The following is a 26,877-nucleotide window of genomic DNA, read 5'->3' as shown; positions in this document are numbered from 1 at the left end:
ACACTTTCTTTAACTCGCTATAGTTTTTCTCCCTTGGTTGCTTGTGGAATTGTCCTGGAGATTAATCTTCACTTTCTGGAGTCTCCAAGACAAAACCTGGAGAGATAACAATCTGAAGTAGAGATGATTCAGCTATGTGTTGTGTCTTGCTGGTTTATTTTTTAGATTAGATTACTTACAGTGTGGAAACAGGCCTTTCAGCCAAACAAGCCACACCGATCCTACGAACAGTAACCCACCCAGACCCACTTCGCTCTGACTAATGAACCTAACACTATGGGCAATTTAGCATAGCCAAATTCACCTGACTTGCACATCTTTGGACTGTGGGAGAAAACCCACGCAGACCCTGGGAGAATGTGCAAACTCCACACAGGCAGTTACCCGAAGCTGGAATCGAACCTGGGACCCTGGTGCAGTAAGGCAGTAGAGCTAACCACTGAGCCACCGTGCCATGATCATCCAGGATCTGCCACAGACTTCCAAAAATGGGAAGCTCGTGTTCACAAACTTGATTGTGTGTATGAGGCATGTAGCTGGCTATGTGGATTTCTTCCTTCACGTTCCACTGAGAGTAAACTTCATCATTAGCTTGGCTTCTATTTCTTGAGAAACTCACAGTGGACGTGGTGAAGCTTGACTTGGCCAACAATCCTGCTTAAATAAGACAACGGCACTGCTGTTTGATGCCAGCCTGACAGTGGCAGACATACAGAAATTAACTCATCGGGGATTTCACTCAGTGTTCAAGAATATGTTGATTATGTGGAATGGAAGTGAAAGGATGTGATTGTTAGGGAATCTAGCAACGGGGAGAATCTTAACGATTGGGTCAAGGGAAACGAGGAACGGTGGAAGCTATACTTTTAGAGTAGAGAATATACTAGGGTAATTATGTGCTCTAGAGCAGGAGAATAAATGGGCAAATTGAATAAGAGGTAATGTAAGGCCAAGGCTGGGCATGGGAATCTAGGTGGGAGTGGGATCAGAGAAAAGCACAGAAATAGATGGAAAGTTGATACTGTAATGGTAGTGTCACTGGTCTAGCAATCTGTAACTGCAAACCAATAATCCAGGGATATGGATTTGAATTCAAACTCAGTGAAAATCTAGGAAAGAAGGCTACTCTAACTGTGACCATGTAACATTGGCAGGGAAATGTAAAATAATCATATGAAGAATTTAGAACCACCAACTCTTCTAAATCATCTCATAATAGAATACATTGTAGGCAATGTGTTCTGCAACTAGGAGGGGCCCTGGATCTGAAATAAAAACACAGTGTTGGAGAAACTTTGGTAGCTTCTGTGGAGAGGGAAACAATGTTAATGTTTCAACTCCAATACGGTACTTCTTTAGGCCCTAGATCTGTTTGCAAGTTGTCTGTACATTGCAAAAGCTGAGGGAATTGAAAGAGAACCTGAAAAATACTATTGTATCAACACTCAGTCAAGACCTTAGCTCGGGGAAGATGGGGGGATAACTTCAGAATCAACTCTTCACATCAATATCCAGATCATGTCTCATCGTTCATTTAATTCTGAAAAGATGGGCACCTAAGAGTCACCAACAACTCACATTCACAAGGGCATGCAACATTCTGTAGCCAGTGGCACACACCCTGACAGTATGCAGCAGGTCGTTCATCCTCTTCGGGCTCTAAAGCCACATTCTCTTGAGATGCCTCCACACCTATCTCTGAGCAGCCAACTTTGACAGTCATGATGGCCTCTTGATGCCATTCCGAGAACTGAGAACCTTCCTTCTTTCTTGGACAGCCTGCTCTAATAATGCTAAAGTGTGGCATCACATTTTTTTCCTGGTGTATGACATCTCTGGATGGTTGGGGGTGATGAGCAGAAGTTGTGTGAAGCTCTATGGTTGCAGAGAGTGAAGTGCTGTGGGGGGTTCCTTTGAGCTAAGATACCGGAAGTTAGGGTCCCAAAGTTCCTGGCAGGGGACTGAAACCTCTGCCGTCTGCCCCTGAAATTTGACATTTTACTCATGTATGTATGTGTAATGAGATGAGAGAAAAAAGTCATTGCACAGGAAAACCTAAAAGCTGCTTTCTGTTTTTAGGATCACTTCCATATAAGAACAAGGTTTTGTCTATAGGCACTGTACAACAGAGTAGAAAAATATAAAGGAACTGTAGGTGCTCTTACAGTCATGAGTTTGGATGATCTTATTTAATTTCCTCATTAGGCACTGAAGTGGAAATCTCACATTGAGAGACTGTGTGTTGGTTGGCAAGAAATATGGAAAAGAGCAGTCAAATGGTCCACTGATGGATTAGAGCTGAGATATACACCAGAAATCTTCATGGAGTTGAGTCCACTTTGGGTTAGAAATATAATGCTGTATTAATGTACCTCCTGGCTTGCTATAGAGAGTGTGGTGCTGGAAAAGCACACCAGGTCAGGCAGCATCTGAGGAGCAGGAGAATCAATGTTTTGGGCATAAGCCCATGATGAAGGCCTTATGCCTGAAACGTCAACTCTCCTGCTCCTTGGATACTGCCTGACCTGCTGCGCTTTTCCAGCATCACACTCTCGATTCTGATTCCCAGCATCTGCAGTCCTGGCTTGCTATAGTCATGTGAACGTCACCATGAGGCACTCATCTTACAGCTAGCTCCATAAAGCTGACCTGTTAACATGTTTTGCTCGTTTAACTTTGACATGACCCATATTTGTAGGTAAACCACACTCCTGGACTGAAAACTTCCCAACCTCAATGTTGTTCAGAGGAGAGGATGCTTGTTTAGTATCTAAGCATGTTGAAATGGACCATAACTGTCATTGGCGCTGATGTAACATTGTCCCATAACTGCCAACAGTAATGATTCAAGTTGGTGTGTTCAAAATTAATGCATATTTTACAAAAGGAACCTTTTAATTTAAAAGGCATTGTCCAGCTTGCTTAAAATGTACGGTGGTAATGAGGCCTGCTGATATGTAGAGACACTAATTAGGCAGCTTGAGCTTCACAACAGTGTGTGGATCACGATTTACGCCTGCACACTGTCAGTTCGGTAGAGACAAAACAGACTAGTGGATCTCTCATTAGAGCAGAAAGTGAGGACTGCAGATGTTGGAGATCAGAGCTGAAAATGTGTTGCTGGAAAAGCGCAGCAGGTCAGGCAGCACCCAGGGAACAGGAGAATCGACGTTTCGGGCATAAGCCCTTCTTCAGAAGGGCTTATGCCCGAAACGTCGATTCTCCTGTTCCCTGGATGCTGTCTGACCTGCTGCGCTTTTCCAGCAACACGTTTTCAGCTCTCATTAGAGCAGACAAGCAGGAGGCTGGAAGGCCACAGCAAGCCAGACAGCATCAGGAGATGGAGACGTCACCGTTTTGGGTGTGACCATTCTTCAATCCTGAAGAAGTGTTACACCCAAAACATTGACTTCTCCACCTCCTGATGCTGCTTGGTTTGCTGTGTTCTCCCAGTCCCCTGCTTGTCTACCTTGGATTCCAGCATCTGAAGTCTTCTTGTCTGTCATTAGAGTAGCATCTTCGCCTTCAATTCACAGGCTCCTGCACCAGTAATCTACACACGGATATTGCCATTCATTTCTGTGCAATGAGAGTCTCAGAGTGCGTAGACACTTCCACTCCAGCTGGCCTCTTCAATCTTTCCTGCATTCTCTTCGTCTACTTATTGTTTTATTTCTTCAATGTTCTGGTGATCCCCTGACCAATCTCCCATCTTCTGCCTTAAGTTTGAACTAATCCAAAATTTTGCCTGTCCTTACCCTAGCTCATAACAACAAGAGTCAAGAGACAGTGTATTCCTGTTAGTGTGAAGGGCATGTCTGGTAGGTATAGGGAATGCTGGATGACTAGGGAAATTGAGGTGTCAAGCGAAAGGAGGCATATGTCAGATGTAGGCAGCTGGGATTGAGTATATCCCTACAAGTGTATAAGGCAGTAGGCATATACCCAACAGAGAAATCAGGAGGGCAAAAAGGGGACATGAGATAGCTTTGACAAATAGGGTGAAAGAGAATCCAAAGGGATTCTACAAATATATTAAGGTCAAAAGTGTAACTAAGGAGAGAATACGGTCCCTTAAAGATCAATAAGGCTGCTTATGTGTGGAACTGCTGAAGATGAGTGAGTTACTAAATGAGTATTTTGCATCAGTATGTTCTGCGGAGAAGACTATGAAGCTGGAGAACGTGGAGAAATAAATAGTGAGGTCTTGAAAAGTTTCCGTATTAGAGATGAAGAAGTGCTGGGCATCTTAACATGTGTAACATTGGATAAATCCCGGGACATGATCAGGTGTTTTTTGATATTTGTATATATGATTTGAATGTGAATAGAGGAGGTATGGTTAGTAAGTTTGCTGGTGACACCAAACTTTGTGCTGTCGTGGACATTAGTTCTCCTTCTGGTCATCACCTGTATTAAAAATCCTCAACCTCATTTTCAAATCACTTCACCCTTCCCTAACACTGTAGACTCCATCAGCCCTATGCCCATCAGAAATCTGTGGATTCCTCCAATGTTGATCTCTTATCCATCTGCCACTTCCTTCTCTGCATCTTTGACAGTCATGCTATCTAGACCCTAAGCGACAGAAACCACTCTTCTCCTTTTGGATGCTTTTTAAGGCCTCCTTTTACTTCTGTTTGGTCAGTTGTCTGAATATTTCCTTTTGACTCGTCAAGTTTTATTCTGCAGTGTCTTCAGACATATTTATTACATTATTCTAGATGCAAGTTGGTATTTTTTCTTAAGCTACTTTCATTTTGTGGCCAGACCATTTTTAGACATTTACCTGTCCAACGATGATATAACACAACTCCCCACAAGAGCCCCTTTCAAGCCAGTTTTAAAAGTATGGTTAAGGAAATTTGCTAAATATTTGTGACTCTGTAGGTAGATGACTCCTATGAATTTTCTCCTTCCATCTAGGGAGAATTGTCTGTGAGGTATTTTTAAGCACAAGTGTTGCCTGTGATGGGAAACATCAGTTAAATATAAATAAATGCTTTGACTTGAATTGGAAAAATTGCTTCTGGCATTAATTATGATTTACCTACTGTGCCAGGGAACTAGGGTTGGGCAGAAATAAACAACTTTACCAAAAACAATCTCCTGCAGAGTGTTATAAATTGGTCAATTTGCAAGATTATAAAGGATGTAACCAGCCAGTTGAAAATATCTGTTACAACAGGGCAACAGTGAGGTTGCATTGGAGCATATCCAACTTGTGAAGGATGGAGTACAGCCCGTGGCCATGTCCCTAGCTGATGATGTGCAGGAATTTGTCCTGAAACCTTATATCTACTCGTTTTCAACACTGAAGTCGTCTTCCTATTACTTCTGAAAATTTGGCAATTGTGTACTTGAAAGGAAGATTATTAATTCATCTAAGTTTCATTGCTGTTCATTTTTGGAGCAATGAGTACAATCTGACAATCTGTTCCATTCAGCAACCCCATGTACAGCACTCCATAAAGGGGCTCTGAGATCTGAGAATTATAACAAAGTTAACAATTTCAAAGATAAACTAAAGGCATAATAAATGCCATGGGCAAGTTCTTATCAACATTAGCTTTAACAGCATTGCCTATCCTTCACTGCATCTTTATGAAATCAACAGCTGTGAGCCAAGATTGTGTTGTTCAGCCACTCACAAGCTCCTTCTCAAGCGAAGCATTTTCTCCCAGTTCTCTATCTCAATGTACTTAACAAAACCTGATCAAATTCAACTCCAGGCTTCTCAGGCTGCAGGCTACTCAAGGGATGACGAAGATGAACTTTGGATAGACATATCCTTAATACTGTCGTGACATCTTCTCTTTGTGCTTGATAAACTATATGATCTCTAGGGCTTCTCTAAGAAGACAGCTGCAATTGCCTCTTCCCTATGCAGTATCCCCCTCAAACCAGAGCTTAAGCATCTGGCCTTGGAATACATAGTTTTTGGAGCCATGGGTACATTTAATGTCATTACACATTAATATTTTTTATTGAATGTGGTATTTTGTGTAAGTTGGTCAGATAGTATATGTTGTTAGATTCTAACCCAGAGGGTTGAATGAATCATCTAGAGAACACAATAAGTCCTTTTATTGCAGTTTGTGAATTTTTATTCTTTCTTTCACATTAACATCAGTAATAGAGACGATGAAGTGATTGAATTGGTCCCACTGGTTCAGGGATGTCCTTCAGGAAAGGAAACATGGGATCATTGAACTCAAGAGTAGCAGTAGGCCATTCAGCCTTTCGAGCCCTGCTCTCTTATTCAATAACATCATAGCTGCTCCAGTTGTGGTCTTAACTCCATTTTCCTGTTTCATAACACTTGGCTCCTTTGTTTACATGTAATTTCACTCCCATGCCAGCAGGTTTGACTCCTAACTGCTCCTGAAAATCACTCTGTGTAAACTTTTCTGAGCTTTGCAGTGCAACTCGTCCTATTTTTGGCACCCGGTGACTGAATAAAACATGTCTATGTCAGGTAAATGCATTTAATCAGCAGGTTGAGACTGGTCTGCCTAAGACTTGTTCGTAGGAAGTGAAGTATCACGACTGCTATGTTGTACAGGTCAGCTGCCCATGCCATTTCACAGCATGAAACAATACCTTGAATGGAAGCTGCCTATGCCAGGCCAGGAGCTTGCATTCCTTATCTTAACAAATGCGTAGAATTGCATTTCTGATCATCCAAGTAGCAGCGATATCTGGATAACGATTGAACATTTTTTTCAGTGATCCAAAAATTGGCCCCTTTAACTTTGGAGGAAAATCATTTGAAAGCCCCATGAAAATCTATGTAAACCATTTAATACTGAAGTTACACCAGATTCTAACTGAAATCTTGGTCCTTGACTTTGCAAGTTGATGTAAACAAAAAACACAGGAGAAAGTGAGGTCTGCAGACGCTGGAGATCAAAGCTGAAACTTTATTGCTGGAACAGCACAGCAGGTCAGGCAGCATCTAGGGAACAGAAGATTCGACGTTTCGGGCACATGCCCTTCTTCAGGAATGAGCAGAGAGTGTTCAGCAGGAGAAGATAAAAGGTAGGGAGGAGGGACTTGGAGGAGGGGCGTTGGAAATGTGATAGGTGGAAAGAGGTCAAGGTGAAGGTGATAGGTCGGAGTAGGGTGGAGGCGGAGAGGTCAAGAAGAAGACTGCAGGTCAGGAAGGCGGTGCCGGGCTGGAGGGATTCGGCTGAGACAAGGTGGGGGGAGGGGGGATGAAGAAACTGGTGAAGTCCAAGTTCATCCCCTGTGGTTGGAGGGTTCCCAGTCGGAAGATAAGACGCTCCTCCTCCGACCGTCGCGTTGTTGTGGTTTGGCGGTGGATGAGTCCAATGACCTGCATATCCTCGGTGGAGTGGGAGGGGGAGTTGAAATGCTGTGCTACAGGGTGATTGGGTTGGTTCGTCCGGGTGGCCCAGAGGTGCTCTCTGAATCGCTCCGCAAGTAGGCGGCCTGTCTCCCCAATATAGAGGAGGCCACACCGGCTCCTCCGCCCTTGAGCCCCGCCCCTCCAACCGCCACCAGGACAGAACCCCACTGGTCCTCACCTACCACCCCACCAATCTCCATGTACAGCGCATCATCCGCCGTCACTTCCGCCACCTCCAAACGGACTCCACCACCAAGGATATATTTCCCTCCCCTCCTCTATCAGCTTTCCGTAGAGACCACTCCCTCCGCGACTCCCTTGTCAGATCCATACCCCCCACCAACCCAACCTCCACTCCCGGCACCTTCCCTTGCAACCGCAGGAGGTGCAACACTTGCGCCCACACCTCCCCCCTCACTTCTCTCCAAGGCCCCAAAGGAAACTTCCATATCCGCCACAGATTCACCTGCACCTCCACCCACATTATCTACTGCATCCGCTGCAGCCGGTGTGGCCTCCTCTATATTGGGGAGACAGGCCGCCTACTTGCGGAGCGATTCAGAGAGCACCTCTGGGCCACCCAGACGAACCAACCCAATCACCCTGTAGCACAGCATTTCAACTCCCCCTCCCACTCCACCGAGGATATGCAGGTCATTGGACTCATCCACCGCCAAACCACAACAACGCGACGGTCGGAGGAGGAGCGTCTTATCTTCCGACTGGGAACCCTCCAACCACAGGGGATGAACTTGGACTTCACCAGTTTCTTCATCCCCCCTCCCCCCACCTTGTCTCAGCCGAATCCCTCCAGCCCGGCACCGCCTTCCTGACCTGCAGTCTTCTTCTTGACCTCTCCGCCTCCACCCTACTCCGACCTATCACCTTCACCTTGACCTCTTTCCACCTATCACATTTCCAACGCCCCTCCTCCAAGTCCCTCCTCCCTACCTTTTATCTTCTCCTGCTGAACACTCTCTGCTCATTCCTGAAGAAGGGCATGTGCCCGAAACGTCGAATCTTCTGTTCCCTAGATGCTGCCTGACCTGCTGTGCTGTTCCAGCAATAAAGTTTCAGCAGCAAACAAAAAGCACACACAACATAATACTGCATGAAAACATGGGATCAGTGATGGTATTAGATAAGTTGCCATTGGATATTTAGGCAGGAGGTTGAGGAGAATTCCTCACACAACAAATTGGTAATGCTATAACTACTTGTTTGATTGTACAGAACCTGAGTATTGCTGCAAAAAGAAAGTGCTCATATTGCAAGAGTTCACCCATTTTATTGAATTGCAGAGCAGTCTCATGAGGCTCAGTAGCATACTCCTGTCCCTTTTTCTTACATTCTTTTCAAACAAAGGCAGAAAAGCAGTTGAAAACTTATAGAATGAACAACGTTTTAAAACAGATTAGCAATTGGAGAGAGTTGATGTTTCAAGTCCAAAGAGTCGTCTTCAAGTCTCTTCTTCAGATGCTGTCAGACCAACTGAGTTTCTCCAGCATTTTTATTTATTTGAGATTTCTGGGACAAGGAGGTTGAGAGGGATCTTACAGAGGTTTATAAAATCATGAGGGGTGTAGGTAAGGTGAATAGCAGGTGTATTTTCCCAAGAATGGGGGATTTCAAGACTGGGAGGTCATACTTTTAAAGTGAGATGAGAAAAATTTTAAAAATACATGAGGGACTTTTTTTTTACACACAGCGTGGTTTGTGTGTGGAATGAACTTCCAGAGGAAGTGGTGGATGTGGCTACAGTTGCACCGTTTAAAAGTACATAAGTTTGGAGGGATATGGGCCAAGCACAGGCAGATAGGACAAGTTTAGTTTGGGATTATGGTCGGCATGGACTGGTTGGACCGAAGGGTCTGTTTCCATGCGGTATGACTCTAAATACCTCAAAATTGTCTTTCTTATATTGTTAAGTCCAAACTTTAGTTCTTTTCTTTATTGTATGGTACATTCTGTCCTAAGAACCATTACAGCTGATGCTTTGTGAACTACTAATGCTTGTCTGACATAAAGCAGTTAAAATAAATATCAAATAAAGGGAACAAAATGTAAGCTAGACTTTATTTGCCAGCTGTGTTTATTGGTGAAGGGCTTATTCACGAAGCAAAAACCAAGCAAAGTTCTAAACTCCGAGAAGGATCAAGCATGCCCCTTTGCTTTGTATATTTCACAATTGGAGGAAGCATTTTGTAGTCAGTAACATATTTTGGAAGTATATTTACTTTGTAGTCTGGGAAACACAGCTGCCTGTTTGTGCACAGCAAGTTCCCTCAAGCAGCAATAAAGACCTGATAATCTAGGCTTTTTTTAAGTAGTGTTGGTTGATGGATACTTACAAGTCAGAGCACTGGCCTTGCTGTTCCTCAGAATGTGTCATGGGATGTTTTGCATCCACTTTTCGGGCAAAACAATGTAACATTTCATTCAAAAGGTGACCCTCCAAATGTCCATCTCAATAGAATACTTAATTCTCTGGGGTTTGAACACACAATGTCCTGATTCAAAGATGTCGGTGCTACCACAATCGGAGGAGGCATGAGATAGTGCTAGGATGATGTTGGCCATTGTTTTATTTGTTGGAATTGAGATTCCAGGTGAAAGTGAAACCTGAGGAGGGGTCAATGGGTAAGAGGTTCTTCATCGTCTGGCAGGCTGGTAGACAATTAATTTGGTATGAGGCAGTGTTTGTTATGTTGGTTTTACAACAGTGAGAAACTAGGGAGGAGGAAGATTATATAGGATGTTAGTTGGAATAAAAGAGGTTAATAGAACTGATACAAGGGACAGAGATAATAAATCTCTTCCTGTAGCTGGTCATTTTAACACAATGTCCTGCTCACATGCCCCCATGTCTGTCCTCAGCATGCTGTAGTGTTACAGTGAATCATAGTGCAAATTGGAGGAACAACATCTCATCTACAGACTAAACACTTTATAGTCTTCTGGACTTAATATTAAGTTCAACACCTTCAAACTATCAACCAGTTCCCATTTCTTCCCTTTCTTTTAGCTTGTTACATTCTGTTATCTTGTCTCCCCCCGCCCAACGTCCCAGTGGGACTGTCTGTCCTTTCAAGTCTGGCAGGAGACACAGCAATATTCCGCACCCCGGCAAAAGTGAGGACTGCAGATGCTGGAGGTTAGACACGAGTGTGGTGCTGGAAAAGCACAGCTGGTCAGGAAGCATCCAAGGAGCAGGAAAATTGATGTTTCGGGTAAAAGCCCTTCATCAAGCTCTTATGCACTCCTTATGTGATTCCTGATGGAGGGCTTTTGCCTGAAAAGTCGATTTCTTTCTTGCTCCTCGGATTCTGCCTGACCTGCTGTGATTTCCAACATCGGTTGTTTTCAGTAAAGGGATAAGAAAGTTAATTAAATTTGGGATGATAAGTGCCAAATACAGTACAGTAATGCCTGACAGTGGCCATCTCTAGAAAGAGAGAATTCAACCATCAACCCTTGACATTCCCCATTGTCAGCATCCTGGGTATTACCATTGGTATAGTTCAGATTCTGCTCAACCATATAAATATTGTGGCTGCAAGAGCAGATCAGAGTTTAGGAATTTTTCAGAAAGTGTCTCCATTGCCTGTCTACCATCTACAAGGCGCAGATCATCAATGTATTGGAATACTCTCCACTTGAATGGATGAATGCAGCTTGTATAACACTCAAAAGGTTTGACAACATCCAGGAAGAAGTAACACATTTAATTAGCACCCCATCCACCACCTTTAATTCCCTCCCCACTGATTCACATTGACAGCAATGTGTACCATTTACAAGAGGTACTGCAACAACTCACAAAGGATCCTTCAACAGCACCTTCTAAACTCATGACCTTACAATCTAAAAGGGCAAGGGCAGCAGCTACATGGAAACCTACTACCCGTAAGTTCCCTTTCAAACCGCATACCATTCTAACTTGGAACTAAATTGTTCATTGCCACTGGTCAGAATCCTAGAACTCCCTTCCTAATTGCATTGTGGGTGTCCCTATACCCATGAACTGTAATAATTCACAAATATAATTCACTCCCACCTTCTCAAGGATAATTAGGAATGGGCAATAAATGCTGGCTGAGCCAACAACACCTCCATCCCATGAATGAATAAAAACTGTTGATAGTATTTCTCCTGTTCCTTATGCGCTTCAACAAAATAATCACTCTTTGTTTCCCTTTCTAACTTTGAATCAATATCACACAATATAAGGCACATATTCCCTTCCCTTCCCTTGTCAGTCTTGCACAGAGACCATTCCCTCTGGGACACCTTGGTCCCCTCCTCCATCACTCCCAACACCCTCCCACAGCATCTTCCCCTGCAACTGCAGAAGGTGTAACACCTGCCCGTTTACTTCCTCCCACCTCAGTATCTAAGGCCCCAAATACACCTTCCAGGTGAAACTTCACTCAATCTAGCCAATTGCATTCGCTGTTCACAATGTGGTCTCCTCAACATTGGGGAAGCAAAGCCAAGACTAGATGACCTCTTTGCAGAAAATCTATGTTCTGTTTGCAATAAAGATCTTTAGCTTCCAATTTCCTGTCACTTCAACGCACCACCTTGTTTCCTGACCAACATCTCTGTCTCAGGCTTGCTGCAGTGCTCCAGCAAAGCTCAGCACAAGCTGGAAGAACATCATCTCATTTTCCACTTGGGCACCCTGCAGCCTTCTGGGCTGCATATTAAGTTTAACAACTTTAGGGCCTGAGTTCTCTCATGTCCTTACCACAACCCCTGCACACCACGCCTTGTTATCACATAGTCTGCTATTGCACATAACCCATTGTTGGTCACAAACAGCCCCTATTAATAGCTATTCACCCTCCTAGCTAGATCATTATCCATTCCTTTGTCTGCCCAACTGACGATCTCTCTCTTTAGGCTCTATCCCCACCTATCGTTTACTCGTTATCTCCTCCCCCCCACCGTATCTTCTGCTCATCAATCAATCTTTTCTCGCTACCATCAGTTCTGAGGAAGGGTCACTCAACCCAAAATGTTAACTCTGATTTCTCTCCCCAGCTGCTGCCAGAGCTGCTGAGCTTTTCCAGCAATTTCTGTTTTTGATTCACATAATATTATGTATTCAGGGTCAACAGCTGGTGATCTGTTCTCTGACTCTATTAAAGGGTGATGTTAATGAGGTGGTTAAAGTATGTCATGCCACGTGTGCTCTGTCCCAAGGCAGTGTCCTCACACATTGTCCTCTGATGCTTCTGTCTGACCTCCTTTCTTCACAGTAATCTTAACTTTCTTAATGCTAAAATTAGCATTAAGTGTGGCACTAGGAAGCATTTGTTCGCACAAAGTAGAATGGTGATCTGGAGCTCTCTCTCACTTAAAAAGCGTTTGCTGTTCAGAAATTGTTGCATATTCCAAAACTGAAATTGATGGACTTTATTAGGCAAACATATAAAGGGATATGAAATCCAGGCGGGGGACTACAATTGTGATGCAGATCAGCCATTTTCTGATTAGATAACAAAACAGATTCGAGAAGCTAAATAACCGATTTCTGTTGCTACACCCCCCACCACCACCATTCACAGCAGGGAGAAAAATATATTTTTCATATTTTGGTTCTGAAAATCTGATGCATTAGACTGTGATAAAATCTTTCAGTATGTAATAAAAAATGAGGGACCTCAGTTATGTGGAGAGATTTGAGAAACTAGGTTTGTTCTCCTTAGAATACAGCAGGTTAAGGGACATTTAATAAAGATGTTCAAAAATACGGAGGGTTCTTATAGATTAAATAAAGAAAAAATGTTTCCACTGGAAGGAGAAAATGAATAAGGTTGATATGGTTGCATTTTGTTATATAGTTGACTTGATGTTGAAAAATGTCACATGGAGAAAGTAAAATAATTCAATTATGTTCTTTCAGCTGTAAATTCTTTTTAATCCCAAGTACTCATAATTATCAAGCTTATCTAGTGACCCAGAAAGCACATTCAGAAAGCTGAGCGCATATTAAGTGCGTGAAAACTGATCTTCTTTATTGGCTTTCTTGACAGAATGATAAGTAAAGTCTAATAAAAGATGCCGTACAGTCAAAATATGTTTTTTGAGGGTTAAAAAGTATTGGTTGAAAATGTGTCCATTGGAAGCACAGTAAAGGATTAAAGTGTTGGGTCTCAGCATGGGAACAACTGACATCAACAATCATAAGTTGGCACAGAAGATCTCAAGGAGAAAGTGAGGACTGCAGATGCTGGAGATCAGAGCTGAAAATGTGTTGCTGGAAAAGCGCAGCAGGTCAGGCAGCATCCAAGGAACAGGAGAATCGACGTTTCGGGCATAAGCTCTTATGCCCGAAACGTCGATTCGCCTGTTCCTTGGATGCTGCCTGACCTGCTGCACTTTTCCAGCAACACATTTTCAGCACAGAAGATCTCGAGGACAATGGTGAATCACCATGGTTATGTACAAAGAGTTTTCATTGCTAAAATCAGTGCAAGTTTTTGAGAATAAATCTAAAGTAAAAGTCACCTTCGCAGTTGCATCATCCACCTGCAGATTTCAAATCCCATTAGTGAGATGAGAGACTAAATTCCAGTCAGTGGAGCACTTCACATTGATTGCTCAGTTATCTCTATGGCTCTTTGATAAACATTTCAGCATGCTGAGCACTTTTTGCTCATGTAACTGTTTAATAAATGCATTAATATTTTCAATGCTATGTTATTTTCTGCCTTATTTTCTCTTTCTCCATTATTCCCTGCTTAGTCTCTTTCCTCTTTGTCTGTATGTCCTAGATTCAGGTCCAACATCAAAGACCTGAACATTAAATAAACTGACACTTCAGTGTACCACTGAGAGAGGTACAGTCTTTTAAACGAGGTGTTACACTTAGAGACTCTTTGGTGAATTACTAGCTTGCAGCATTATTTTTAAAAAGATCAGAGGAGAACTCCCAGTGTCCAGGCCATTACAAAGCTCCAAATCACCTACAACAGATTATCTGGTCATTATCTAATTGTTTTCTTTGTAGATCCTAGGTAGGGCCAGCAAACCTTTTACCTCTTTCCCCTCACTTTTTATTTTATTTTTTTATATAACCCCCACACTACCACCTAACTGCGGTAGTGCTTATTTTTTTTTCCCCAGCACCCATGGTGTGTGTGTGCAGGTGTGAGACACAGTGAAAGACACAAAGTGCACGAATCTTTATTCAATTTCCACCACCAGGAAGATAGGAAAACACCCGAGTGGCCAGTGACAAACACTGCCCTTCACATCAAAGGGCAGTGCTGTGTGATCAAAACAGTGAAGGGGAGGGTAGGGACTCCCCTCACTTTTTAAAGCTACCTATGCTAATCTACTTTTAATTGTTTGTTACTTTAGCATGAGTCATTTTATAAAGTATGAAACAACTCAATATATCTAAATGCTGTTTGACAACACAATGATGTGCAACTTATTCAGGCATAGATATCCCCCCCACCAAGCTAGTTAAATAACAACTGATTAAATACAATGTTCTCCTGTCACCGTTCCAGAAGTTTGAAGTTAAAAACACAACACGCTGAAAATGGGAGCAAGATAACCAACACCTGAAAAATAAACTTGATGTGTTGAATGTTTATCTTTACCCCATTCATCCATCATGTCCCCATTTGAGAACCCAGGGAGGAGGTGTGACATTTCACATGTTTGTCAGAATAGCAGTCAGCTCTATGGCATGTGAATAGCTTTCCTGTTACCACAACACTCCTGAGGGGTTTAACACTTTAGCAGATCATTGATCCAGGAGGAAGTTAATACTGTCTAGTTAAAAACAGCTGAGAGCTGTGGTTTGCTAATTAGTTGTTCTCAGAATTAATTTGGCCAAAGGGTTTTTTAATTCAAGTTATCAGAAACGTTTTGTTCTTCGTAATTGACTTGTATAGAGGAAGACCTCTTTTAACTATTTAAATGACCCACAAGTCATTTGCACTATTTAAATGTGCCCTGTGATTTTTTTCATTAGTCAAAAGTGTATCAAGAAATTTGATAAATGTGCTTTGTTAATTAGCATTATTTAAAATGCTGTATTATGCATGCATTATTTAAATGTGTCACAAGTCATTTGCACTATCTAAATGTACCACATGTCATTTGCACTTTTTAAATATACAATGTGCTTAGAACAATGCTACACAAATGTGCATCATATGCAGACAGTATCTATCATTCAGTAAGCAGAGACTGATGCCTGTCAGACAACATAGTTAACAAAACTGCATTCAGTTACCAATTATGAATGCTCCTTATGGCCACCAACTATTTTGTCAAGGGCTTGCATGTAAATTTATAGAGGCACCTGATTTTGTTTTCTGCCCCTTGTGTTTATCTCTTGCAAGGACACTATTCCAGAGTCACTTGTCTTCTCTTATACAAAGAAATGGACAATATTAATTTGCAAGCCTTTCCAGCACTTGTCCAATAAACTTCTTATTATTGTTTTCAAATCCCTTCGTGATCTTAGTTCTCCTATGACTGTGATATCTTTCATCCTTACAACATTCATGTGTTCCTCAATTCATGCCTCTAGTCCACTCTGTTCATTTATCACTTCCCTGTTTCCTTTGCCCCACCGAGTGACTGTTTCTTCAGCTGCCCGAGGTCCTGAACTTCAGAATTGTTTTCTTGTTCCTCTTTGTCTTATCCTCCCTTTTAAACTGGTCTGTGAAACATTAACCAAGACAGAAATTGCTGGAAAGACTCAGCAGGTCTGGCAGCATCCGTGGAGAGAAAGCAGAGTTAACATTTCAGTTCCTGTGACCTTTCTTTCAAATATTAAACTTTAGTCTGATGCTGTGGAATGCTTTACTACTTTAAAGACTGTACAATAAAACAAGTTATTCTTGATATTTTGACAGTGGGAGCATGAAAACATTCATGCTGCTTCTTGCACAGCCTTCACTCAGTGTCCATATTCTTTAGCAGGAGTCAACAGCAGCCACTGGGAACTGGAACCTTTGACAGTTTTTTTTCCCCTTATGCAGATTGAGGCCAGTTATGGATTCCTAACTGTAATGAGATCAGCTAATTCATTGCACATTAGCACATGCATTTTTAAGAGCTGCTTTCAAGAGCGCTAAACACGATACTGTGCAGCCAGAAAGCTCTTAATAATGATTTACTTCTCTCCTTCTGTTGGCTATGATAGCAGGAATGCCAGCTGCTGGGGCATGTGAATGCTGGTTGTGTATTACACCATGGGGAGCAACATCTCAACCAAACCTCTTATCTTACTCTCAGAATGTCAGTATTTTGGGTTCTCTGCCTATCCACAGTTGCTCAGCAAAAGTGCTGTTTCGAGCTGAGTGGAATGAAACATGGCATCATGTTTACGGTCATTAATTCCTTTTCATGGAAGATGAGCTAGCTTTTTAAAAATGTTTTGTGATTATCCTTTTTTCTGGCAGCTGGCTCTAAGTGGACAGGATCTGAACTCATGTCCTTTGGGGACCCCTGCCATAGCCAGCATAGTCCCACACTCTGTTAAAGATATCCTGAGCTACTATTCAAATGCACTTCCAACAAACTTCATTGGAGAGTGATCAAATGTGAGAAGCTGGAGCAGTGTTGTCCTTCCTATTCCGTTTCCTCTTCTTAATCTGTGATTTTAGCACTGCCAGGTATACAGGGTCCTACTATCCAACCAAAGACCATTGTGATATTCCAATCTCTTCAGGCTTTCTTCAGTTGATCAAAATATTCTGCAAACAACTATTTAATACACATGACGTTTATAGCATCAATTTTTAACCCAAAACTTAGAAAACAAAGCTGATCAATGAAGAATATTTGAAGCTTTGGGGTTACAACATGTTATCACCCTCACTAAATTTTCATACCCAACCTGGCAATTTCACCTTTCATAGTAGCTGCTTGAAAATGTTTACTTGTTTAGTGTACACTTTGCCTTTTTAAAATATTTTTTTAAATGTCCTGATTTGCAGCTGTTCTTAATGTCAAGTGCAAAGACACAGCCTTTAGAGGACAGGCAATATTGAAATAGGAAGGGTCACTTCACCGAAAACGTGGCCCAAGGAGTGGCAGATGGAGTTTAATTTAGATAAATGTGAGGTGCTGTATTTCAGAAAGGCAAATCAGGGCAGGACTTATACACTTAATGGTAAGGTCCTGCGGAGTGTTGCTGAACAAAGAGACCTGAGAGTGCAGGTTCATAGCTTCTTACAGTTGGAGTTGTAGGTGGACAGGATAGTGAAGAAGGCGTTTGGTATGCTTGCCTTTATTGGTCAGTGCATTGAGTAGGGGAGTTGGGAGGTCATGTTACAACTCTACAAGACATTTGTTAGGCCCCTTTTGGAATATTGCATGCAATCCTGGTCTCCCTACCATAGGAAGGTTGCTGTGAAACTAGAAAAGGTTCAGAAAATGGATGTCATCAGGCTTAGAGCGCTTGAGTTATAGGAAGAGGTTGAATAGACTGGGCTATTTTCCCTAGGGTGAACTTATCGAAGTTTATAAAATCATGAAGGGCATGGATTGGGTGAATAGTCCAGGTTTTTCCCCAGGGTAGGGGAGTCCAGAACTGGAAAGCATGGTTTTAATGTGAGAGGGGTGAGATTCAAAAGGGACCAAAGGAGCAACTTTTTCATACAGAGAGTGGTGCATGCATGGAATGAACTGCCAGAGGAAGTGGTGGAGTCTGGTATAATTACAACATTTAAAAGGCATCTGGATGGATATATAAATAGGAAGTGTTTAGAGGGATATGGGCTAAATGTTAGCAAATGGGACTAGATTTAGTTAGGATATCTGGTCAGCATGGACGAGTTGGACTGAAGGGTCTATTTCCATGCTGTATAGCTCTATGACTCAAAGTCCAATATGACTTCTTCAGAGCGGGGTTTGGAAAGTGGTGGACAAAATTGTCTACAGCATAAAAGCCACCATTTTCCACTTCTTTTGAGCTCTAAAGAACAGTCATATCAGACTTGAAACATTAACTCCATCTCTCTTTCCACAGATGCTGCCAGACCTACTGAATTTTTCCAGTACATTTCTGTCTTGAATTCAGGCTGCCAGCAGCCATAGCATTTTCGTCTTATCTGTGTAAATAAAGATGAACTGAGTAAAAACAAAGCAATGAGAAATAAGATACAGACACTGCATTGTGTTAGGGTAAGAGGCAGAAATATCAAAATAGAAGACAAAGTTAACCATCTAAAGTTATTGAACTCAGGGTTGAGCCATCAAGGCTGTAAAATGCTGGAAGGAAATATGAGATCCTCTTCCTCTAGCTTGTGTTGGACTTCAACAGATGGTAATGTTAGTATGAGAGTAGAATAGTGTCAGAGTCATTCTTGTGGATTGAGTGAACTGCGATATGGAAATAGGAAGGGTCTGCAAAATGGTCACCCAGTCTGTATTCGGTCTCTTCAGTGTCGAGGAGACCAATTTTAAGCAGCAATGCAATCGACAATAGATTGAAAGAAGAACATGACAATCACTGTTTCATCTGGAAGATGTACTTGGGACCTCGGACAGTGAGGAGAGAGGAAGCAAAGGGAAAAGTATTGTGCCATTTGTGATTGTGGAGGAAGGTGTGAAGATGTTGAGGGTGTGGAATATATTGAGGTGTTGGGATGATAGAGGAATGGATCAGATGTCATGGAGGGGACAGTCCTGAGGGAATGATAATGGGGACATGGGAGAGTCAGATATGTTTAGTGCGTGACATCATGCTGGAGGCAGTGGAAATGGTGGAGGATAATCCTTTGATTTTGGAAGCTGGTAAGGTGGGAAATGAGGATGAAGGACATCCTTTCAGCACCCAAGGAGGGAGGGGAAGGTGTAAAGGCACACTGGGGGAAATGGATCAGATACAGTTGAGGGCCCTGTCAACCACGGTTTGGGGTGACTCCTCCATTGAGGTAAAAGAAAGACATGTCAGAAGCACCGTTGTGGAACATTAAGATCATAACTTGATAATCTGATATTAGACATTAATGAGTGTTTTAACATGACCAGGACACAGGGAAAATTCCTCTTTTCAAATTTGTATCTTGTGATACATTATGTTTATCTAAGAGTATTTATTTTAATATCACATCCAAAAGCCACATCTCTTGACAGTGCTGCATTCCATTAGTACTGCACTGGTGTTTCAGACTAGATTTTGCAAGTAGACCTCTGACATAGGATTTGAACTAAGAACTTTCTGTTTCACACATGAGAGCTTTCAGCTCAACCAGTGCTGACACTGAAGCTGATTTCAAAGCTTTTGGGATGTCATGGCTGATCTGTACCCAATTTGATTTGCTCATTTTTGATCCCTATCCCTTACTTCCCTACCTCATAATAAATTCAAAGAATTGTCAGGGAGTCAAGTCCCTAAAGTTAAAGACAATTAAACGATAAGACAGTCCTCCCAGGATTTTCTGTAGCTGTGATGTGTGTTTTGTTTTGTTTCATTTTCTGACTGTGAAATATTTAACAGGGTTCTGACATTAATTTTGTGTCCCCCCTTACACCCACCCTGTACATATATGTGGTGTTCCTTTTGCCTAGACCTGGTGAACCATTTTTGTGAGCAGGTCCTCAGTTTCTTGCTTTGTCCCTACTTTCCCACTGTAGCCCCGCCCTCCCCCGCTGTTGACTCCGTATCCTTGCAGCGCACGGGCAGCCAGAACACCGCGACCTACCAGAGACCCAGCTACGCCACTGGCCCAGCAGCCAATTACGGAGATCCCTACCGGACACTGCAATACTGTCCTTCAGTGGAATCACCATACAGCAAGTCTGGACCAGCCATCCCGCCTGAAGGTACTTTGGCAAGGTCACCTTCCATCGACAGCATTCAGAAAGACCCCAGGTGAGTGGCAGCTTCTTTAAAGTTGTTTTAATTCCCAGCAGAATGCTATTAAGAAAATCAACTTTGGCATCACAGAGAAAGGTTAACCATTTGCTCCTTACACCATTAGTGTATCGTGGCCGAGGTGCACTTACAAGTGGCACTGAAGCTATTGACTAAGGCTCCTTCAACATCAACTTACAAACCTACAACCTTTACAGAAAAATAAGGACACCGCCAAATACAAGTCACCCTCCAAGTCACACAACATCTTGAATTTGAAATAGACTCTTTCCTTGTCACTATATTCAAATCCAGGACACCACCCCCCACAACAGCACCGTGGATGTCCCTATATCACATAGGCTGCAACAGTTCAAGAATGCAGCTCACCAACTTCTCGTGAGTAATAGAACTAGGATCAGGAGAAGGCAATTCAGCCCCTTGAGCCACTTCTCTATGGCTGATCTTCTCTCGACCCCAACTCCACCTTCCTGCCTGGTCACCATAACCCTTTAACTGCAGATGGGCAATAAATGACAGTGATGCTTAAATTCTGTAAAAAGTACAAATATACATTTATGGCTTTCCTTCCCTCACCCATTTTAAAATTTTTACCAAGTCTTTTTCACATATCTTGGAACCTCATCATTCTTATAATAGCTTTTTTATAACAGCCATTCTTCAGCGTGCTACTTGGAGGTGCACATGTGCAGTACAGATTTTTTTTTTCAATCTTTGTTCCCTCCAAAGGAGGTTTACAGATTCGTCTCCTTCTTGAAACCCAAATACAATGACTCCCAGCTCGAGGAGCACCTCAGACACTATTTTGCTTCAACCTGTCCTGATTGGTGCACTGTCCTCCTTGGACTACATAGTCCAAGATGATGTAGAGAATGACCAATTACAGGACCATCTTCAAAGCCATTTGATTATTAAGTGACATGCAATGTTTGGCACTAAATTGACAACGAGCTTTCTGGTTTTGTCATATTCTCCATTGCCAGATTGCACATTAGTAATTCCATGTGCAAGAGAGCTGCTACAATTTTTTTTCAATGCATAACCTTATTTCAAACATGGATGTCCTACTGTGGTACTGCTACTGGGTCATCTCTGAAGCAGTTCCTTTCTTTTTAAAAAGAAAATTAATCTTTCTCTGTTTTTGCTTTCCATAACTGGCAAGTGCTGAAACTGTTTGGTTTCTGATCTGAGTTGAAGAGTTATCAGTGAATGTCTATTTATTGAGAAACATTAAGTGTGTAATTTAAATTGTACTAATAATATACTGATACCTTTGGAGCTTCCACATAAAGGGCAAAGCTTCCACGTCAAAATATTTTTCTTGTCTCTTAGTTTTGGCTCAGAACTCAGTGCTGTCACTTTCTGTCAAGACAAAAGCCTATGAAAAGGCATTGAAAGAGATGTGCATAGACTACATATTTGCATGATGTTCAGGGAAGTGCTGAACTGTTGTACAATGCCTGTTAAGTTTCTGTCTCCATGCACACAATGTTCTCCTTGGGTTTTGCTTCAAGTTTCAAAGGGACAAACATTATTGCAGCGACATATTGTCTGGATTCATCAACTAGAACCACTTTGGTTTCAGGTTGGTTCACTGACATTTATTATGATAAACAATTGAAGATATTCAATTCCTCTTGTGTGTTTAACAATGGAGGAGAGGAGGCATGGTTTGAGGGAGGTGGGAAGGTGTCAAATTATGAAATATTGCAGGGGTTCTCTGAGGGTACATGGGTAATTGCAGCTTTAGTTTTAACTAGGATTTGTATTTGCCATATTTGCTGAATGGTTTACAATAAAAAGTCTTTTGTTTGTTAACAGGGCATATACCAACATAGTTCACTTTGCTTTGTAGTCGAGATAAATTCCTCTTTTTATGAGGATGATTTTATTTTCAATAGAGGGTAGTGGGAAGAAATCTTGTCACATCAGTTTTGAAGATTTTTAAAAAATCTTTTGCTGTTCTCCATGCAATGCAGGAGTTCAAAGCTATCAGGGAGAAAAATCAACTGAAGACATTAATATGTTGTGAAATACTGCATCCTTTTGTATCTGTTTGACTACAATACTTGAATATGTTAAAGGCTTCCAAATAAATCCCTCTAGCTCTTTGCCGTGGTATTCCGTAACATTTCTTGACTGCATGAGCCCCCCCCGTCTTTTGCTTTCCTATCTGCGATTTGTTTTTAATCCTTAAACCTCCTGTGAAAAATTAGATTTTTCCTTTAATTTGATATTAAAATTCAGCAGATATTCCCTCAGTGTTGGTGAAGTTTCAGATAAGGGAGTGTGTGGCTGTTCAGCAGTCATTTTTACTGATGCAATTCAAAATCCTTGGGAGCTGACTGTGTCACATTGTGGTGAGCACAATAGGTGCAGCCCTTTCTAAGGTTGCCAACTCTCCAGGATTGTCCTGGAGTCTTCAAGAATTATTTATTCACCTCCTGGATATTTCTGCAAACCCAGAAGGAAAACCATTGTTACAGTAAAAAGAAAACAGTGTTTTTTTAAAATTCTTATTGAACATATTTCCTTATTATTTATAACTATATTCAAGCTTGTTAAAAAGACTGTTTGAATGGGTGGAGTGGTTAATGGCTAAAGGTCATATAACAAAGCTTCCACAAATGCATCCAATCAAAGTTGGCAAGCCCAAGTTCTGCTTTTATTTATCCTTCCACGGGAACTGGCTGTTGCTGACAAGGCTGTCATTTATTTCCTCTCTCTAATTTCCTAACTGTTGAGGAACCATTTTAATCGCTGCAGGCTGTCTAATCAGGGAAACACTAAGGATGCCATTAGATAGGGAGTTTCAGTGTTTTGACCCAGTCATAATGAAAAATCAGTGACTGATTTCCATGTACTGTAATGGCTTATGACTTGGAGAGGAGCTTGCAGGCAATGGTGTCTCATCTATCAGTTGCTCTTGTTCTTCTAGGTGGTGGAGAACATGAGTTTAGAAAGTGCTGTTGAAGCAACCTTATTGTATTGCTGGAGTGCATTTTTCAGACGTTGCACACTGCTGCCACTCTAAGCCTATGATGGAGGGAGTAAAAGCTTAAGGCAGTGGGGGATGTGCCAATCAAGCTGCTTACTTTGTCCTGCAACACCAGGTTCTCGTCCAATAGGTTTATTTGGAAGCACCAGCTTTCGGAGCGCTGCTCCTTCACTAGGTGGTTGTCACCTAATGAAGAAACAATGCTCCGAAAGCTAGTGCTTCCAAATAAACCTGTTGGATTATAACCTGGTATTGTGTGATTTTTCACTTTTGTACACCCCAGTCCAACACCGGCATCTCCACATCACACTTTTGTCCTGGATGACACTGAATGTTTTTTGTGGTTTGATGCTGCACTCATGAAATAATTGCACAGAGGTTGGTATCTCATCACCAAGTCTCTCTTTATTTCTGTCTGCACACTATATGGGCTCTGACCATGCAGCTCAAAGCCAGTCCTGAGTCTGAGGAGATCTTCTGAATCTCCTGTTTATATCTGTCAGCCAGGGCTCCTTGAGCAGTGGATGTTGTCTGCATGGATTTTATTCAGGCTTTTGACAAGGTCCCTCATGGCAGGCTCATCCAGAAGATTAAGATGCACAGTGACTTGGCTGCTTGACTTGAGAATTGGCTGAGCCATCGAAGGCAGAGGGTAGTGGTGGAAGGGTGGTTTTCCGGCTAGAGGTCCATAGTCCACAAGGATCTGTACTGGGAGCTCTGCTGTTTGTGATATATGTAAATAACTTGGATGAAAATGTAGATGGGTGGGTTAGTAAGTTTGCGGATGATACTATGATCAGTGGAGTTGTGGATAGTGTAGAAGATTGTCAAAGGATACAGTATTATATAGATCTGTGGTAGATATGGGTGGAGAAAGAGCAGATGGAGTTGAATCTGGGTAAATTTGAGGTGCTGCACTTTAGGAGATCAAATGTTAAGGAAAAATATACAGTTAAAGACCCTGAACAGCAATGATGTACCAAGGGATCTTGGGGTTTAAGTCCATAGCTCTCTGAAAGTGGCCACACAAGTAGATATGGTGGTAAAGAAGCATACATCATGTTTGCCTTTATTGCTCAGGGATCTGAGTACAAGAGTCATGATGTCAGTTGCAGCTCTGTAAGACTTTGGTTAGGCCACACTTAAGAGTATTGCATTCACTTCTGGTCACCACATTACAGGAAGGATGTGGAGGCTTTGGAGAGAGTTCAGAGAGGTTTACCATGATGCTGCCTGGATTGGAGGGTATGAGCTATAAGGAGAGGTTGGAAAAACTCAGGTTGTCTTCTCTGGAGCGGCGAAGGCTGAGGGGAGACTTGAAAGAAGACTATAAAACAATGAGATACATAGATACTGTTGACAGTCAGAATCCTTTTCTCAGAGTTGCATTGTCTAATACTAATGGGGCATGCATTTAAGGTGAGAGGGGAAAAGTTCAAAGGAGCTGTGAGGGGCAAGTTTTTTTACACTGAGAGTGGTAGGAATCTGGCATGTGCTGCCAGGGGTTGTGGTGGAGGCAGATATGTTAGGGCCATTTAAGGGATTTTTAGATAAGCATGTGAATATGCAAGGAATGGACCAAGGGCAGACAGAATAGATTAGTTTAATTTGGGTCATGTATGGCATAACATCGTGAACCAAAGGGCCAGTTCCTGTGCTGTACTGTTCCATGTTCAATTTGTTGGATCAGAATCCTGAAACTCCTTACTTCATAGTGTTGGCTCATTACGTCCTGAATATAATAGCATATACTGTCATTACAGTAGCAGGTCTTTACACATGACCTTTGGGTTTTCAATGTAAATGGACATACAAATTTCACTCGAATTCTCATATAATCATACACATCCGCTCCCAACTCATTTATTTTCCACCAACATATTCTTCAAATTCTTGTAAATAATGCATTTCTTATTTGTAAGCTGCCTCTTGTCACAATTTGTCGCTTCACTTTTCTGCCAGCATTTGTTGTAAATCCTGTGTCATGACAACCATTCAGTTTTAGTATGTAAATTGCTGGATGTAGTTGATGTGACTCTGGAATACATTTCCTAAACATTTCTGCTACTTTATCACGATTGATTAATTATGGGCTGCAGTCTGCTTAATATACCAATGTACTAATAGATTAGATGAAAGCAACATGCTGAATTCCTATTTTGTTTGCCTCCTTTCTAAAATTTCACTGATCTAGAAGAAAGAGTTGCACTTATGTAGTGCATTTTATGTCCTTGAATGTCTGAAAGTGGGTTTTAGCCAATGGATTACATTGCAGTTCCTCGCTGTTGTACAACACAAACTGTCAATGTGCACACAGTAAGGTCACTCAGATAGCAGTGGTCACACAAATTGCTGAGGGATAAATATGTTCCAGGATTTCCTTGTTTTTCTTTAAAGTATCCATGGACTTTTTTTTTAGTTTTTGAGAGAGACAATAGTTTCTTTCTTTTAATGTCATGTCCAAAAGACGGTGCCTCTGTTAGTGCAGCTCTCTTCAGTGCTATATGTCAGCCTACATTGTGTGTCCGAGATGCCAGAGTAGCCCTTGAACCCATTGATTTCTGCTTTAGAGATAAATATGCAATAGCTCCCACAGTAAAACAAATGAATCACATTCACCGACAGAGTGCATTACAAAGTGAAAGTCTGTGATCATCCTGAATCTGATGCTTTGATGTGATTGTTCCATGCTTCAAGCATTTGAGAAAGATACATTTCCCACATTCATGAAAACATACACTTGTTATGTACGAGGTACTGCATCAAGTTATCTATGAGTATTAGAACACATAATTAATACCAAGCAGAATTCTGCTTGGGAAATGCTAAACGAGGCTGATGGGTTTTATAACTTATCAGCTGACACACTGTGACACTGAAACAAGTACAGATAGTAACTGGAGTATTAAATGATGATCTTTCAACAGTTTAATGGGGCCCATCTGTTCGGACACCCTGCATTAACTGGACAGTTTCATTATAGCTAACAGTTAATTAGATTTTAGTGATTTGACTGACTGGATAGTACAATATTTAATCTATTTTTCTGGTTAGGGTTAATAACATTAAAGTTATTGGATTTTTCCTTTCTATCCTTTAATTAAACACTTTAATTTAACAAGCTGGTTGGTGTTTCTGTTGAACAGCTATATTCTAATCTTTATCTTGAATTCTTTATTTTGTGTTGTTAAAGAATATATTGATCTTTTCTGCAGACACCCCTCTAAATTTTGGTAGTTTCTGTTATTTGGCAAAGCAATTTATAGAAAAAGGTTAAGCCCAAGACTAAAACAGGACAAAAAAAAGAATAAAATGCACATATTAAACACCTTTCAAAATCTCTGAATTTCCCAAAGCACTTGAAAGACAAATAAATGCTTTTAAAGTGTAATCGCTGTTTAATATAGAACACCAATAGTCAATTTACACACACCAAGATCCACACACAACAACGTGATAGTGGTGAAATAATCAACTTTTGTTTTGGAGATGTTGGTTGAGGGATAAATATTGACTACTACACAATGAAGATTAGAAAAAATGTTGCAGGATAGAATGAAGATTATGAAGCACGAGCAACAGACACAGCTGCTCCACTGGCATGTAAACTACTACCAGAAATTAGTGCTCTTTTTCCTCATGTTGTTA

The 26,877-nt window shown here is 41.6% G+C and overlaps 1 protein-coding gene across 11 annotated transcripts in view; it reads left to right on the top strand.

The window, feature by feature from the left end:
- LOC122564410 (catenin delta-2-like) overlaps window positions 1–26,877 on the top strand; it is a 1,213,649-nt gene that overhangs the window by 909,941 nt on the left and 276,831 nt on the right. For all 11 annotated transcript variants that reach the window (XM_043719230.2, XM_043719228.2, XM_087978581.1 and 8 more), the window contains one exon: window positions 19,991–20,228. In XM_043719230.2, the coding sequence (XP_043575165.1) occupies window positions 19,991–20,228 (238 nt within the window). The remainder of the gene's footprint in view (window positions 1–19,990; window positions 20,229–26,877) is intronic.

The sequence above is a fragment of the Chiloscyllium plagiosum genome, unplaced genomic scaffold (genome assembly GCF_037043375.1).
Source record: "Chiloscyllium plagiosum isolate Xiang-an unplaced genomic scaffold, Cpla_swu_hap1 HiC_scaffold_34, whole genome shotgun sequence".
Classification (NCBI taxonomy): domain Eukaryota; kingdom Metazoa; phylum Chordata; class Chondrichthyes; order Orectolobiformes; family Hemiscylliidae; genus Chiloscyllium; species Chiloscyllium plagiosum.
The sequence above is the reverse complement of the archived record's forward strand: the minus strand, read 5'-3'. Positions and strand labels throughout refer to the sequence as shown.